At 54.6% G+C, this 16,350-nt stretch overlaps 1 protein-coding gene across 1 annotated transcript in view; it reads left to right on the forward strand.

The window, feature by feature from the left end:
* RAB6B (RAB6B, member RAS oncogene family) overlaps positions 1-16,350 on the forward strand; it is a 54,558-nt gene that overhangs the window by 18,868 nt on the left and 19,340 nt on the right. Inside the window, exon 2 of the mRNA XM_060149181.1 lies at positions 7,222-7,280. Within this exon, the coding sequence (XP_060005164.1) occupies positions 7,222-7,280 (59 nt within the window). The remainder of the gene's footprint in view (positions 1-7,221; positions 7,281-16,350) is intronic.

Consider the following 16,350-nt stretch of genomic DNA (forward strand, 5'->3'; position numbering starts at 1 on the left):
TCTGTGTTCTGGAAACTGAGCTGATGGGACACCTGAGTTAGCTGGGCCCATCGTAGGAATGGGTTGCTGGTCTGAGCCCTGGGGAAGCAGATTTGCCTTTTCAGCCCCGAGGGCCACCTTGTGACAGCTTCGGACCTTCTCTGACCTGGGCAGGCTGATGGGGCTATGGACCAAGAATGCAGAGACCCTTTCCCTGGCATGGGGACTGCTTTCCTAAAAACACAAGTGTCTGAGAGGTGGGCAGCCCACCAGGGCAGCCTAGAGATGGCAGTGAGGTCTGCCACATCTTTCCTGCCTGCCACCCTGGGCCCAGCTCTGTGACCCCGAGGAGGACCAGGGGGGACCCCACTGACCATCCAGCAGCGCCCCTGCGCTGGTGTGGGCGGCAAACGTGAGTGAGCAGCTGGGCACAGATGGTGGGGCAAGGTTCGGGTGTGGCTCGGTGTGGGGGGACCCCAGGGGTGGGGCACACACTGCCGGGTCTTGGCAGACCCTCTACCAAGTCTCCAGCGAACTTCTTGCGCTCTGCCTCACATATTGCCCCATTTCTGGCCCTCACGGCAGTCTTTCCACCTCCACCCTCACCCGCGGTGGAGGTGACAGGGCGGAGAGGGGTCCTTCCTGGAGCAAGACAGTGTCGGAGTGGGAGTCTGGGTGCTCACAGCCCACTCAGCTGTCAGCCTGTGGCCCGGGCCCCAGCCATGCCCGGGAACTCTCATAGGCACTGACCCCAAAGCTCTGGGAGTCTGGCTTCACGTGGCAGCCATGGTGAGATGTGGGTAAGGGACAGCTGTATGCAGAGCACACCTCAGCCTCACATCACCAGACCCCTCTGGTCCCTCTCCTGGGAATGCTGTCCCCCTGATGCCTTGTCTTCACCAGTGAAGACCCAGCCCAAATGCCACCGCCTGCAGGATGCTTCTGCAATTCCCCAGCAGAGAGTGGCCTTACCTTTTTGTTGGCCTCTTGGTACCCCCTCTCAAGTTGCCTCACATCTTAGGTGTTTGCACCTGAATCTGGCTCTGCCACTGGGTGAGGGCTGCTGTAGGGCAGAAGGACATCTGCTTCTCACTATGAATTCTGGGCCTAGCCTGGGCCTAGCACAGAGTAAGCCCCCACTGGGTGTTTGTTGAATGAACAGAGAGGCCTCACGTCCTCTGCGGCTACCTAGAAGCCACCTGAATGTACAAAAATCTATTTACCTGGGACCTGCCACTGAGATGGGGACTGGGGCCCATGGGAGGCTGGTGGAGTGAGTGGCCCCCATGGGTGAGGTCCAGGTGGGTGCTGCTAGCTGGCTATGAAGGGCCACCTTGCACTGGTTGAACTTCCAGGGTGTGTGGAACCGAGCTCATCGGGACAGCCCAGGGGTTTGCAAGACCTCTGGGCCCGAAGCTTAGATGTGAGTAAGGAAAGGACTGTTCCGTGGTGACATCAATAATGGAAAATAAGCTTAGATCCTCAGCTCATGAGGTTGCATGATTATTACCCATCATTATGTAATGATTTTTTTTGGAATGTAGTGCTGGTATCTGTGCTTTGGTCTGACAATTTTAAAGAAAGCTTTTATGGGTGACCTGAATCCAGAGTGATGACCTGGTGTTTGCTTCTTGTCCAGTTCGCTTGGGCTTAAGGAATGGCCCCATCGTGTGCTAGTCACAAAGCCAGGTGTCAGGGAGGCGTCCTGGGCTCTCCTCTGAGTCTGACCAGTTACTAGGTCCTGTCACTCTCCTCTGCCCTCCACTTCTCCCCAGCGCCACTGCCTTTGCTTTAACTGAGATCCGCCATCCCTTGCTGGATTCCTGCCTCCAATCTGGCCCCTGTAGGCCCTTCCCCCCTTAGAAGTGTAAGTTTTCTTCCTAAAGCACAGAACTGTTGCTCTGATTACCTAATACTCTATAACAAACCACCCCAAACTTAGTGGCTCAAGAGGATGAAAATATTTACTTTGCTCAGGAATCTATAATTTGGGCAGGTCCTAGCGGGGAAAGGGTGCCTCTGTTCCACTTTGATGGCTCCAAGGCTGGACTTGAGTCATCTGAAGGGTCGCCCACCCACAGGTCTTCTGTCTGTTGGCTGCTGGCTGGAGGCCTCCGTGGAGGTTCTCTCACGTGTAGGCTGCCTTGGGCTTCCTCACAGCATGGCGGCTGGGTTGAAGGGCTAGCTTTCAGAGTGTGAGGGAGCTGGAGCATTCCAGACCGAAGCTGTGCTGCCTTTTCTAACCTCGCCTCGAGTCACACACGGTGCCATTTCTGCCACAGTCACGGGCCCACAGATTTACCTCTGGATAGAGTGTCTGTGGTACATTGTAAGAAGAGCACGTGGTATGGGGCATATTTTGTGAGCCATCATGGCCATTATGAGCTGCCACACCTTTCCCACCACCTCTCTGCTTAAGACCCTTCGGGAGCTCCTGCCGCCCCTAGGAGAGAATCGTGCTCCTTGGTGTGGCCACATGGCCTGGCCGTCTAGCCCCTGGCCCACCGGGCTTGCCTCTATCTGTCCGTCCCTTCCCTTCCTCTACAACTGGCCCCATAGATGGATTTTGGTTTAAATCAACTCAGTGGCCACACGTAGCTTCCTTGAACAGTGCTTGTCGTTTACCCCTCTCCTTACACACCTGGTCTGGCCCCATTTTGCCTGAGCCAAAGGACAGGGGAAATGACCTTGACCTTGTTGCCTCCCATCTCTTTGCACAAACTTTTTATCTTCCTGCCTGTGTGCATTTGCTCCCGCTGTTCCCTCCGCCCGAAATACCTGGTCTCCTCTGACCCCCGCTTCCCACAGTTCAACAGCTGCCCTTGCAGCCTTCCTGATGCCCAGCCCCCTGGGCCCCCGCCCTTTGTGATCTCCTGCTTTGCTGCTGGTCAGACCTTCCCATAAACCAGCGCAATGTCATTCATGAGGTGAGGTCTTTGGCGTCATATCTGGTTTTATATGTCAGCTCCACTGCTTCCCAGCCATGTGACCTTGGGGATACGAACCACCTCACTGGATCATGATGAGGATTAATGAGGAAACCTAAGAATTTCTTGTCTGGCGCTGAGCAGAATCCCAGTAAGAGTTAGCGTTTCCATTCCTTCTGTCTAGAGGCTCCTAATAAGTGCTCAGGAATGCATTTTCTCACCCTCATTTGGGTGAAAGAGGGAAAATGTCTCCCTGCTTAATCACGTGGGATTAAACCACCAGAAGATTATAAGCATATTGCTGAGCCGTGAGCAGAGAGAGAAAAGCTCAATAATGATTGCCTGCTTATTTTTAATAAAATCCTTCCAATAGAGCTGAATCTCTGCCCTGGGAAAGAGCTCCACGTTGCTGCAGTGGTGTCGGAGAGCAGTTGTTAGAAGGGCAGTGGGACAGTATGACCTTGAGAACAGGACTGGGTGGGAGGACGGCCCTCCCACAGGCTGCAAGGGGCCTCAGGAGGGCAGGGGGCCTCAGGGGGAGTGTCTCCCACCCCTCCCCCTGCCCAGCCCTGTCTGAGCTGCTTGAATGTGCTGTCCTCTTGGACCTCCCCTTGGCTGGCCCAGTGGTGGTGCCCTGTCAGTTGACGGCTCCAGCTGTCGCGCTGCTCTTTGCGGTGAGACGAGAGTGGCCAGGTAGGTGGGCTGTGCAGGCTCTTTATACCCAGGTTCCAGCACCTTCCACCCAGAGCAGTTGTTGAGGGTGGGGTGTGGGGTCAGGAAGTGCGTGGGGCGGCCTCTTTACGCAGCCAGCTCCTTTACGTGATGCCAGGGCAGCAGTGGGCAAGGGGCTCCTTTGTAAAGCTCTGCCTCAGGGCCCTAGGGACAAAGCATGGAGGCACCTTTCCTGCTGTTGGTGCTGCATAGTGTTGCCTGGGCTCTGCTCTGAGGGCTGGTTGGTCCCCTGCAGGCTGGTGAGCCCCACCCTGGAGCCCTGGGGCCATGGGTCAGGGTGGAGGCCTGGCTCAAGCTGGGGCCAGGGCAGGACACACCAGCCGTGGTGCTGATGCACACCTGCCTGCAGTAAAGGGTGCACACTGAGGCCGCGGGGAGGGTGAGCAGTTAGAGGCCTCTAAGCAGGGAGGCCAAGCTGACAGGTTCAGACAGGGTCTGAGCCATGTTGTCCTGGCAGCCATGGAAAGAATATGGGTGGTCTTGGGGAAGCTCTGAGGCAGGGAAGAGGAGGGCTTCTGCTCTGAGAAATGAGAAAAACCACCTAGAATAGTGAGAAGAAATCATCCCCTTTTGATAACGAGGCTGTCATTCAGTCCAGGCCTCAGTTGGTGTGCTGGGCCCCAGGTGTCCTAACCCATCCATCCTTGCTTTGCTGAGCCCTCCGTTTGCCCCACCCGTGCCTGAATTCCCAGTTTCTGGCCTTGCAGGTTGGGTCAAGCACTGCCTGAGTAGGGAGAGGCCCTGCCTCCAGCCCATCCCAAGAAAAAGGTGCCTTGACTTGGCAAGGCTATTCCCGGAGCTCCGTGACATCCATCTACAGTGGTGGCAATAATGACCCAGCAGAATCCTGAAACCCAGCATGACCCAAAGACGCTGAGGAGCGTCAGGGATAGGAGCTCAGTCCCTGGTCCGACCACCTTATCCTGGCCCTGCTCGGCTCTGGCCCTAGGCAAGGAGCTGTCAGCTCGTTTCCCCTTGTATAAAATGGGAGTGCATGAGTACCTGCTTCAGGGTTGGGGACTAACCAGGGTGGTCTTAAGGGCTTAGTACAGCGTAGCTGCAAACACAGAAGTCCTGCAAGCTTCAGGTAGGTGGGTGTCCCGTCTCCTCTGTTTACTGCTGTCGTGTAAATCTGTGCCTGGCACAGCCTTGGGGTGTGCCTGACGCGCTCCGTAAATACAGGGTTCAGGTGTTGCCTGTTACGGTGACTGTGAGAAAGCTCAGAAAATATTGGCACTGGCCAGGACCCCACACCTAAAAGTTCCTCCTGCAGAGTCCCAGGACACTACTTGTTCCTTTGGCATTTTCTCCTCCCACCTCGCAGTCGCCCTGCAAGCCACTGTGAAGCCACTGGCAGTGGCTGGCGCCCCAAGAAGGGGAACTTGGCAGAGAAGCCTTGCAGGGCTTTCTGATCTCTCAGCTCCTCCGTGAACCTCCTGTTCCTTTAGTGGCTTTTGGGGATTCCGCTGTCTCTCCTCCCTGCCTGCTCAGCTGCCCCAGGGGAGAGCCCGCTGGAGAAGAGGACCGCGTCCCTTTCGCCAAGGTGTGAGGTGCTGTGTGTCACCACAGAGGGGACCTACCAGTGGGCCCTGCAGTACCTCTCTTCCCGAGGAGGAAGGAACTTTCCATTGTCTCTTGGAAAAGGAGGATGCCGTGCGCTCCCTGATTTCATCCTCCTCCTGCTGGCTCGGGTTGCTCCACTTTTCACTCTGTGGTCGGTCCCCCCTCAGCAGTTCCCAGCCAGGCCTTTCTGTGGCCTCAGAGCCTCAGAGCTGATCCTCCAGGTGTGGGAAGCCCCCACTTCTCACCTTTGTGTGAGTTTGAGTGGAGATTTAAAGCAATTGGAAAGTACTTTACAGATTTAACTTTTATTAGAACCTCAAAGGGCAGTTTCCAGGTAAACTTACAAGAGATCCTGGGTGTATTACTGCTCACCCCAGAGATACTGAGAAGAGAAACGAGGCTATTCTGACACCAGCGGGTGTACTGCAATTCAGTCCTGGCACTACCCACTCTGAGCTGGTGTCAGGCTGCCCAGGTTTAAGGGCACAGTCCCCAGCTAGATTGCCACCCACCTCAGACGCAAGCTGTAAGTGGGGTCCCCAGGAGCAGTCACACTTCTGACCAGCTGGCTGCAAATCTGAGGGTGCCCACGACCCTCCTCAGGTTCCATAATTCACCAGAATAACTCACAGAACTCAGGAAAGCACTCTACTTACAATTACAGTTTTAATATGAAAGATACAAATCAGGAACAGCCCAATGAAGAGACGCGAAGGGTGAGGTCTGGGAGGCCTGGAACCGAGCAGTGTGTCTTCTCCCCGTGGAAGACAATTGCCTTTCCCTTACAAGTGCTGGCTGTTGGGAGAGGACTGCACTCACCTGGTGCACTACTGAGGCTTCCGAACTGGAAAAGGACCTTTCCCAGAGGAACCCCATTGGGTTGCCCTGCTCCGTCCAGGCAGTGACCAGCCACCCTTCCAGGCCCAGCCTGTGGACATCCCGTCCAAGAATCGGGGAGAGGAGGAATGAGAGTTCTTGGGCGCTGGCTGTCTTGTGTTCCCTGCCAGAGTTATCTGTCTTCAGCAGCCCGGAGCACAAAGAGCTCTGAGCCAAGCTCAGCTGGTCCGGTCCCCCTCTGAGCCTCCCATGGCCATGGCAGAGACTCGGTGGGACGGAGTAGCACTCCATGCTGGGCCTGACCTAACAAATATTCCTATCGCCCTTCCTTCCCACCCAGATGCTCACAAATGCTGCAGCAGGCATTTCTGCCACAGCCAGGCCTCTGGGGACCTGCACAGGGTTAGGTCAGAAGCCAAACCCTGCAATTTGGGAAATTAGCAGCATTTATGGGATTCCCAAGGGACTTCCTGGTTCTTTTAGCCATACCAGTGGTTCTCCGTTGGAGGTGTTACTGCCCCTTAGAGGGCATTTGCAAATGTGCAGGGGAGTTCAGGCTTGTCACGGTGACGGGGGGTCCTGAAGGCATTTACCCAGCAAGGTCCGGGGATGCTAAACATCCTGCGAGGAGCTGGACAGTCAGGCACACGTTATGAAAAATAGTCCTGCCCAAGAGAGACACTGGGGAGTCATTTACTTCCCCTGCCCTCTGGTTCCTTGGAAAGCCACGTTCCTCATCAGTGCCGAGGCTGAAATAAAGGAGCATGTCTCCATCCTAGCCTGTGACCAAGGGCAAGGCAGTATTTCCAGGTGAGCGTGGGCCCATGTGACAGAAGCATCTTGTAATGCACACACTTGCTCTGATTCTTCAGGTATGGCTCTTGCATCAGTTGGGCTCTTATGGGTCAAGGAAGACTTGGATTTGGGTGGTAAGAGTTCACAGGGCAGGGGGAGGCCTCCTCCTTGGAGCCTGGCAGGAATGCCACTGCAGCCCACCCAGTGTAGACTCGGCTGCCTCACCTCAATGTCCCTCTCTGGGGGTCCCACCTCCCACTTCTGTTTCTGCATCTCATCTTTTCCTCTGGGCTTTTTTGTTTCATTATCTGTTTTTGTCACATGAAATGTGTTTAGAGGAGCCTAGCTCGGATCACGGCTAAACCCCTCTCTTCTTGTTGTTTTACAGTCGGGAAGACGTCTCTGATCACGCGGTTCATGTATGACAGCTTCGACAACACGTACCAGGTGAGTTCCTGGGTCCCTGCCCCCCACCAAGCCCCGCAGTGTTTGCAGCCTTGACAGCCACCTGGACACCATGCCAGCCTCCCTCCCAGGGTTGCTGATGCTAGGATGAGAGTGGGGCATTCCTGGGACCTAGGGCATCCATCTTGCCTTGGAGGAGCTGCCCATCTGCACACTGGTCCCAGCCCGGTAAAGACCCTGGGCCCTTCTGAAGATGCAGACCTCAATAAGGGAAATGTTTCCAGTAGAGAAAGGACACCTTTCAGTCTGTGTTCTCTTGCCCCCCATGGCAGGTCTAAACCATGACAGTGTTTGGTTTCTTGGGGGCATCACCATGTGGAGGAGGATGGGCAAGAAGCAAAATGAGGGACGTGAAAGAGCAGTAGGAGAACTTGCTCCTCCAGCGTGGCTGTGTGCTGGACCTTCGTGAGTGCATACACACACACACGCACACACACGCATACACACGCACACACATGCCCCCACACACCCGCACACACACACACACACGCCCATACACACACGCCCACACCCACAGCCACACCCACGCCCACACACACACACACGCGCCGACACACGCCCACACACACACCCACACATACACACTCACACACCCACACACGCACACACCTACACCCACACGCACACACACACGCCGCCACACACCCGCACACACCCACACGCCCACAGCCACAGCCACACCCATGCCCACACACGTGCGCGCACACACGCCCACCCACACACGCGCACACACACGCACACGCACACACACGCACACGCACACACACACACACACACACACACACGGCTGCTGGGACACTTCCTTCCCTGGAGAGGCTGGTGTGATGGGCCTGCACTGCTCTACATGGGCAGGCAGCTGGATGGAGTGACCTATGTGCTCCTGGCTCTCAAGGGTGGTCTGGAATCAACCAGAGGTGGCTCCACGTAGCCTAAGGCTGAGCTCTTGAAGGTCAGTAACATTTCACTTTCCTGTCACTGCTGATGAGCAAATGAAGTGAATTTCCCCTGCAACTAAAGCTGTTATCACAAGGCACCAAACTTAATCATTTCAACTATTTTTAAGAAAAAATATATTGTTTTCTTCCTTAAGACAGACACAAATAATAATTCAATTTTCTAAGCCAGTGGGTTCTGTGAGATAGTAGTTCCAAGGGATGTTAGTAGGTGTTATTTGAGGGAAAAAAGGCAGGGAGAAGGGTTCGGGGCTTAGGGAACACTGGTGAACGAAAGTAAATCTACTTTTCTACTGCAGGACTTCTCAGGGCCTTTTACTACATCAGTGTATGGTTTTGATTTGCTGAAAGGGAGATGTAGTGTGCAGGATCTCCCAGATGTATTTGGTCATGGAATCCTTTTGTCATCGAGTCCTCAAAGGATGAATATTTATAGAACACACTGGGGACTGCTGTGCTAAGAGGTCTCCCACATCCCGGGACCTACAGAGCATGCAGAGCACAGCCCACTGCAGATTACGGCTCTGTGTCTACTCTTTAGTCTGTCTGTCTCACTCTGGACCAGTCAGCATCTTTGCCTCATACACAGCTCCTTTCTCTGCCTCCCTCTAAATCCCTACTTTTCCTCTGCTGTCATCTGAAATACCAGATAACTAGTGGACTTGGTCAGAATTGACTGAAGGGTAAGGACTTGGGGCCCCGAGTGCCGTACACAGCCTTGGACATCTGCTCTGGGATGGTTATCTCAGCCACACTTTGTCTTGCTTGGTACAGGCCAGGCTCTGTACCACGGCAGGCTTGCAGAGCCCTCTCCTCCCTGTAAGGGGAGTCCTACTGCGTCGCTTTGCATCCGAATCACAGCTCTAACTTCAGTTCTTAAGTCTGACTTGGTATTTGCATATTTGTGTGTGTATTCATGTGCATGTGTGTGTGTGTCAGTGAATGAGCTCACAGATATTGTTTTGATTATTTGATTTTTCAAATATTAAGTTACTTATAATACTTCTTGTTGATGTCCCATTGATAATAAGTGATGCCCTTGGCTAGCTGGTGTTCTTGGCAGTGGTGGGCGGTAGAGATGGCCTCAGAGCCTTTGCAGTGGTCTTCACTGGTGTGGATCAAAGCCTCAACTCCTCCCCATGTCGTTTGAGTCTCCAGTGTCACCTCCTATGGCGCACTGCTTGTCCCATATCCCGTGGTCCAGCGGGCCTCCCTGCTTGCTGCTCCCCGCTCAGTGACATTGTCCCACTTCCATGCCTTGGCTCATGGTGTCACCTCTGCTGGAATGCCCTTCCCTCTTCTCTCCTCTGCTGTGGAAAATTCCCCTGACTCATCAAGGCTCAGAGCACATGTTTGTCTGTGGTCAGGACCCTCCTCATGCTCTGCACCCCTCCACGGCTCCATCTTCCCTAGCACACTGTCCTCAGGGCTCCTTTGCCCTCCCAGCCCTACAGGAACTCCTACTGCCCTGGCTGCCGGATGGGCTCTCAGCTTGGCTGAGGCCAGGACCCCTCGGATCCACCTCTGCATTCATGGGTCCAGAGCAGGGCCTGCCCACAGCTGTGTCAGCTGGTGTCAGAATCCACCACAGTGGCTTCAAGAGGCCCTGTCTGCCTTGGTTTCTAGACTCCATCTGACTGAGCGGCCACAGTGGCCCAGTGTCGATGTCCAGTGTCCTGGCAAAAAGTGAAGAAAGCCCAAGTCCCTCCCCACTGTAGGCTTTTCTGACTTTTTTTTTGGCTGCAGGTAGAATTTCTCTCCCAATGCCCTCTAAGATGGTAGTTAGGCTGGGAGGCTGGGGCTCCAGTTGTGTGCGCACACAGGCCCATTTTCATGAATTCTCTGGAGATGGAGAGGGGGAAATGTTACTTTTTCTTAACATGGTGGCAGAGGCACTTGGGAAGTAGACAAGATGCCCGAGGGCCCCGGGGGATGTTCCCAGTTGTGCCCCCCTATGCTGACCACTCCCCAGCACTGCCCACAAATACCCTGTGTACCAACCAGTACAGCCCAGCAGAGTGCCCCTGTCCCCGCCTTCATTGGCTGAGGTGCCCAGAAAGTTCCCAGGGCAGCTCCACCGCTCCACCCCTCCCATCCTTATGTGTGTCTCTGGCTCTGTCTCCCGCCCCCTCCCCTATTCACTTATTCTGACAACGGATGTTTGTCAAGTGCTTACTCTGTTTGCAGAGAAGTGGGAGAAAATGACCTGGCCACAGAATCTGGCCCTGCCCTGAGCCAGGCATGGAGGGTAGAGAGGGTTCAACCTCATCCTGGGTGGCAGCGAGTCCTCCCTCTGTCTGGGGCTGAACATGCCCGAGGCCCCAAGGAGCTGGCATGAGGACCTGGGCACGCAGAGCGCGGTTCCCCGCCAGACCTCTCCGGGGTCCTGTCCGCCTGGCAGGCCCAGGGGAGATGCTGCCTTGTTGACCTGTGGCCTTGGGAGCGGGTCTCCTGCCGCCTCCTGCCTGGCATTTCCCCTGCACACACGTGTACCTTGTTCTCCTCTTGACATGTGCATTCCCCAGCCTCTCACCACCCACCTGTCACCCCATCTAAATCCACTCACTTAAAGAAGCAAAAAGTCAAGACTTACAGCCTGGTAAGATTCACATCTGCAACAATTCTCTTACATAAAATCCCAACCAAAAAATGTCTTTCAAAATGTACTAAGAAGAAACCCCTGGTACCTGCGCCGTGATGAGATGTGGCCCTCTCTGTGGGCCAGACTCCCTTTCCCCTCCCAGTGGCCAGTGAAACCCACCTGTGGGCCTGGCCCTTGGTCCACCTGTTTGAAACCTGCACTAGAACCAGAATGGGAGGTTTCAGCCCCCCAGGTGGTGGCTGTGGGTGAGAGGGGAGAATCTGGGAGCAGCCCTCTTCCTGGGGTTTCTCATGGGTCCCCCATCTTGGCTGCACGTTAGCAGTACCTACTGGGGGGATGACTGGAGATGCACAGGCTGGGTCAGCCATTAGCATTTTTAAATCTCAGAGTGACTGAGATGAACTGATAACCAAGGCTGGAGCCCCCGGCCTGTCCCTAGACCTCCCACCCAGCACAAGTTAGGAAAGCAGCCAGTGGGTCCCGGCCCGCTGGGGCTTACCTAGGTGCTCCTGGGAGTGTCTCTGGAGGACTGCACTGGAGCACTCCCTGGGTCCCACGGTGCCTCTGGGAAGGGGACAGCATGGCTGTGTCCACTGTGCCCTCACAGGCCGAGGGACTGCCTGAGTTGCTGTTAGCCCCTCAGTGATCTGGGGGCTTTCCTCTCTCCCTGCTAGCTGTGTATTAGTTTCCTGGGACTGCTATAGCAAATTGCCACAAACCAAGTGGCCAAAAACAACAGAAGTTTATTCTCTCACAATTCCAGAGGTTAGAAGTCTGGAATCAGCAGAGCCACGCTCTCTCCAAAGGCCTGGGAGAGAATCCTTCCTACCACTTCCAGTCATTGGATTTAGGGCCCACCCTAAATCGTGGATGATTTTTCATCCTGAAACCCTTAACTAATTACATTCACAAAGACCCTCTTTCCAAATAAGGTCACATTCTGAGATTCCAGATGGACAGAATTTGGGAAGAGGACTCTCTTCAACCCACTACACAGTGTCCCAGCACCTCCCAGTCTGATCCCATTGGGGACCCCTCCAGGCTCCAGGCCCCTCTGGCGCTTCACGTGCTACTGGCCCAGCATCTGACCTGGGGAAGCCATTTCCCCAGGAGCCTATCTGGCAGCAAGTCTTTTTGTTCTTACAGGGCTTCTCAGAATGATCAGATGTTTCTTTATGTAACATTTGTAAGTTGATTTAATAAAGTAAATAGGTTCACTGGGGCCATGGAGCTGCCCATCTGGCTGCTCAGCAGCCCCCAAACCAGCGCCTGCCCCACCCCGACGATTCACCCCTGCAGCACGGGTGGCCTTTCAGGGGAGCCGAGCTCCCGCTGGGTCTCACAGCAGCACATCCCAGGTGCTCAGGGAGGGGGCGTTTGTGATGACCATGGTATGTGAGGGGTCGTCCGCGTGGGGCTGGACGCTTTGAAGTCTCTCTTTCTGGGGCAGCGAGTTCTGCTAATGCTTGTCCAACCAGACTCAGGAAGGTGGTCTGGAGGCTGCCAGGCTTGGGCAGCCAAGCCCCACACCTAAAGTGTCTCCACATCGCCTTCACTGGTGGGCCTGAAGTGGGCCACAGTGAGGAAGAAGGACCTGGGGATGGGTCAAGCCACAATGTCCTCCTTGGACACCCAGCCTCACACGCATGGGCGCTGCTCTCTGATCCCCTCCCCTGCCGGGGCCAGGGAAAAGGAAAGGCCTGGGGACTTGGCGGTAGGTTGCTGATGGCACTGAGCACCTTTCTGTCAGGGGGTCACTGTGAGGAGATGAGTGAGCCCACACAGAGCCCACAGCAGCCAAGAGAGACCAGGAGACAGGGTTCCCTCTGATAGGTGGGGAGGTGCCCGGGGATCCACCTTGAAGAGGAGGTGCAGCCAGTCAGACGAGTGGATGGGTCGGCACGCAGGGTCCAGGGGAGATGGCTTTTGTGGCCACGGCATGGAGCACTTGGTCAGCAAGAGGCAGGAGATTCAGAGGAGCCACATGGCGTGCTGCAAGGGCACCGGGCAAGGCAGCTGGGCCCTTGGCCTACGGGGTGCATGGCGCAGCATCTGTCCCATCTGCCAGGGTGTGTGTGCACATCGTACTGTGCTGGGCACCCAGCTCTGAGGGCAAGGTCCGGTGGTGGGGTGGCCAGGCTGCAGCTCTGCAAGGACAGATCCTGGGCGGTGGGCGGGTAGAGGTGAGGGGGTGGGCCTCACGTGGCCGCCCTACCCCCCCCGGGGAGCATGGTCTGCGGCTGGAGTGCTGACATGGGGCTGAGGCTCACGTCATAACCAACACTGCTGTCGTCGTCCAGGTACTTCCCTGCTCATCCTCTCATTCTCTCATCCTACATTAATGCGTGAAGCTCGTCAAGAGTGTTGTGGTCCTTGGGGGCATGGAGCTTCAGACAAGGCAGGGGTCAGTGGCTGTTCTAGTGGGTGTGGAAGACTTCCTGGAGGAGAGGGTGGGAGCTGAGTGGGAAAGGGCAGGGAGGATCTGATGCCACTGTGTGGGAGGGAGGATTAGTATGCTGAAGGAGAAGCCTTGGTGGGGGCCCCAGGTGCAATGATCCAGTGCTGCGCATGCGTGGGGGGCGGTGCCGGGGCGGGCTCTGCCTTTTTGGAGTGGAGGGTCCTAGCGGGCCTGTGGACGGGCTACTGGCTGAGCTGCCTTTTGACTTTCATGGCCTTAGGCACTTTTGCCTTCCAGGGCACTTTGCTCCTTCCTTCATTAAAAAGCTATATATATATATATATATGCACACAAATACATATAATGTATGTAAATTATATTTTATAACTATTGTTATAAAGATGAAGACAATACAGGCTGGATTCATTATTATATGTCATTATTATTATATTCATTTTTTTCTTTTGATTTTAAAAGATATTAAAATTTAAAAAGTTTAAAAAAAACAACACAGGGCTTCCCTGGTGGCGCAGTGGTTGGGGGTCAGCCTGCCGATGCAGGGGACACGGGTGCGTGCCCCGGTCCGGGAAGATCCCACATGCCGTGGAGCGGCTGGGCCCGTGAGCCATGGCCGCTGAGCCTGCGCGTCCGGAGCCTGTGCTCCGCAACGGGAGAGGCCACAACAGTGAGAGGCCCGCGTACCGCAAACAAAACAAAACAAAACACATTTTTCTGGGCCTCTAGAAGTACTGTGGTTTCCAGGGTCTGTGCCTGCTGTCCCAGCGGGTTGGGCCTAGTTGATGAGGCTGTGGAGGCCCTAGGAACTCAGCGGGGCTTGGGCTTATGGGGCAGGGAATGGAGAGAGCTATTGTGGTTCCTACGGTGGGCACCGATGGGATCAAAGACCCCAGAGTTTGCAGGAGACAGGCCTGTGGGTCCCGGCCAGGGCAGGGACGGCAGTTGCAGCAGGGCCCGCAGACTTGGATGCAGCTCTGTGAGTGGAAGGGCAGAGCATGGGAGGGAGGAACGTCACTGAGCAGTCATGCAGGGCTGCGTGGGATGTGAGTGAGGGGCCTGGGCCAAGCCTGGGCCTAGACACACAGGACAGTGGGAAGGGCGAGTGGACAGAGTAGGCCTGTGGGGTGCAGAAGAGGGAGAGGAGTGGGACCTGGGTTTCTGTCCAGACACTCCAGAAGAATATCGGTGCCGTCAACACAAAGCAAAATGAAAAGTTGAGTGGGAAGTGATAGTGGAACAGTCAAGTGAAGATGTTTGAAAATGGCTGTTATGTGGGTGGGCCCAGGAGACTCTGGAAGGATCTGGATTCCTGAAGTCCCAAGAGCTACTGAGTTTTCTGGGTCAGACTGTAGAGAGCAGGTGGAGGGCCAGGAGGAGGGGCCTTTCCCCATAGAATCCAAGATGCCACGTATCCCCAGGTGGTGTCCAAGTAACCACCCGGCACCTGGAGAGACAGGGGCAGAATCTTCCACCCCTGTCGAGGTGGTCAGAGTGGGGTCACACAGAGGAGAAAGAGTCAGCACATCCTCTTATATCAGCTCTTTTTTTCTCCTCCAAAACAATGCTGTATGCAGAGGCCTGGGTTCAAATCCCACCTCTGTCACTTAGCTGAGAGATTCTGGGCCAGCATCCCAGTTTCTTAGTATTGCATTTTTTAACCTGGAAATTATTTGGATGGCATTTAACCCCTGCATCACCTAGACCAGTGGCCTCAAACTTTAGCAGTAGGGATGTGGTTAATTTGTATTTAAACCATAGCTCATGGAGGTCTTAAAGCCTGGATGATGGAAAATTATAGGCCAGAAATACTGTTGATACAAATGTGCATTACCATGCTCTATACAGAGAGCGAAGCAAACCAACAACTCCACAACAAACTAAGTTGGTAATGATGAAGTGAAGCTAACAATAACTTACTAACATAGTGTTTTCATGGGAAACTGTGGGCCTCCCAACCATGCTTGCCTGTGCAGAGCTCTGGCACTCTGCCAGATGCTGCCAGGGCCCCAGACTTCTGGCAGAACACTGGACTCCATCTTTGGTTAGCTCTAGCAATGTGATGATTTTATCATATTAATGCAGTAGAGTTCCACCTTTCGCAAACATTAGGTTCTGTGGTCAAAATGTGAGGTGACACTCTTATATAGTGAAATGCCCCTGAATGCCAGGCAGGCAGCTTGGCAAGATGACCTTGCCCTCAGACACCCACTTGGGCCCCACCAGTCACCCAGGTGCTCCTTTTGGATGTTTACCTGGGACTGGTCTGAGGGCAGACTTGCTGTAACATCTTTTCTTTCCCTCCCTCCTCTCCCCTGCGCTTCTTTCGCTCTTTTGTCAAGCATATTGCAAATTAGGTATGAAGTCAGCCTCTAGTAGAGAAACCTGACTAACCTGGCTTAAACAAGGAAGGGCTTTGGTTTTTCAGGTGCGAGAAGTCACGGTAGGACTGGAGGTGGCCCAGCTGCCCAGTGATGCCATCAGGCAGGTCCCAGACCCCTGCTGTCAGTCTATTCTGCCTTCTTGTTCTGTGGGTTATCTTCATGCAGCCTGGCTCCATAGGTCACCTCTGCATTCAAGGCAGATAAAGATAGCAAGAGCTTCCCTAGAATCCCCTCCCCCTCCAGCAGACTGCAGCTTATGTCGTATTGGCGAGAACTGAGTCACATGATCACCATTATCCTTTAGAGAGGCTGGGAAAGCAGCATTTCACTTTTACTTCCAGGCTGGCAAGGGAGTAGGAGGTTGCCAGTTGGTATTGGGGGAGTCCAATAGCACCTGCTAGCGTTCATAAGTGAAGTGGCCCCATCGTGCGACTCTGACCCAGGTTTTAGTAATCCTTCCTAATTCGCTTCATAGGTTACTCATAGACAGCGCTTAGATGCCCTCAAAAGTCCATCCCCCAGAACATCTTTCTCCCTAAGAGATGAGGAGAGGGCTGATGCATTGCATCCATTTGTGAGCCTGTGGGAGACCTCTCAGGGAGCTTCAGGCCACACATCCCTGGGCATCTGTGTGGCTTCTGGAAGGATTGACTAATTTTGATGACATTTCACCCCTTGTTTAAAGTTGTAAGGTGCATAT

Source organism: Lagenorhynchus albirostris, chromosome 5 (assembly GCF_949774975.1).
Source record: "Lagenorhynchus albirostris chromosome 5, mLagAlb1.1, whole genome shotgun sequence".
NCBI lineage: Eukaryota > Metazoa > Chordata > Mammalia > Artiodactyla > Delphinidae > Lagenorhynchus > Lagenorhynchus albirostris.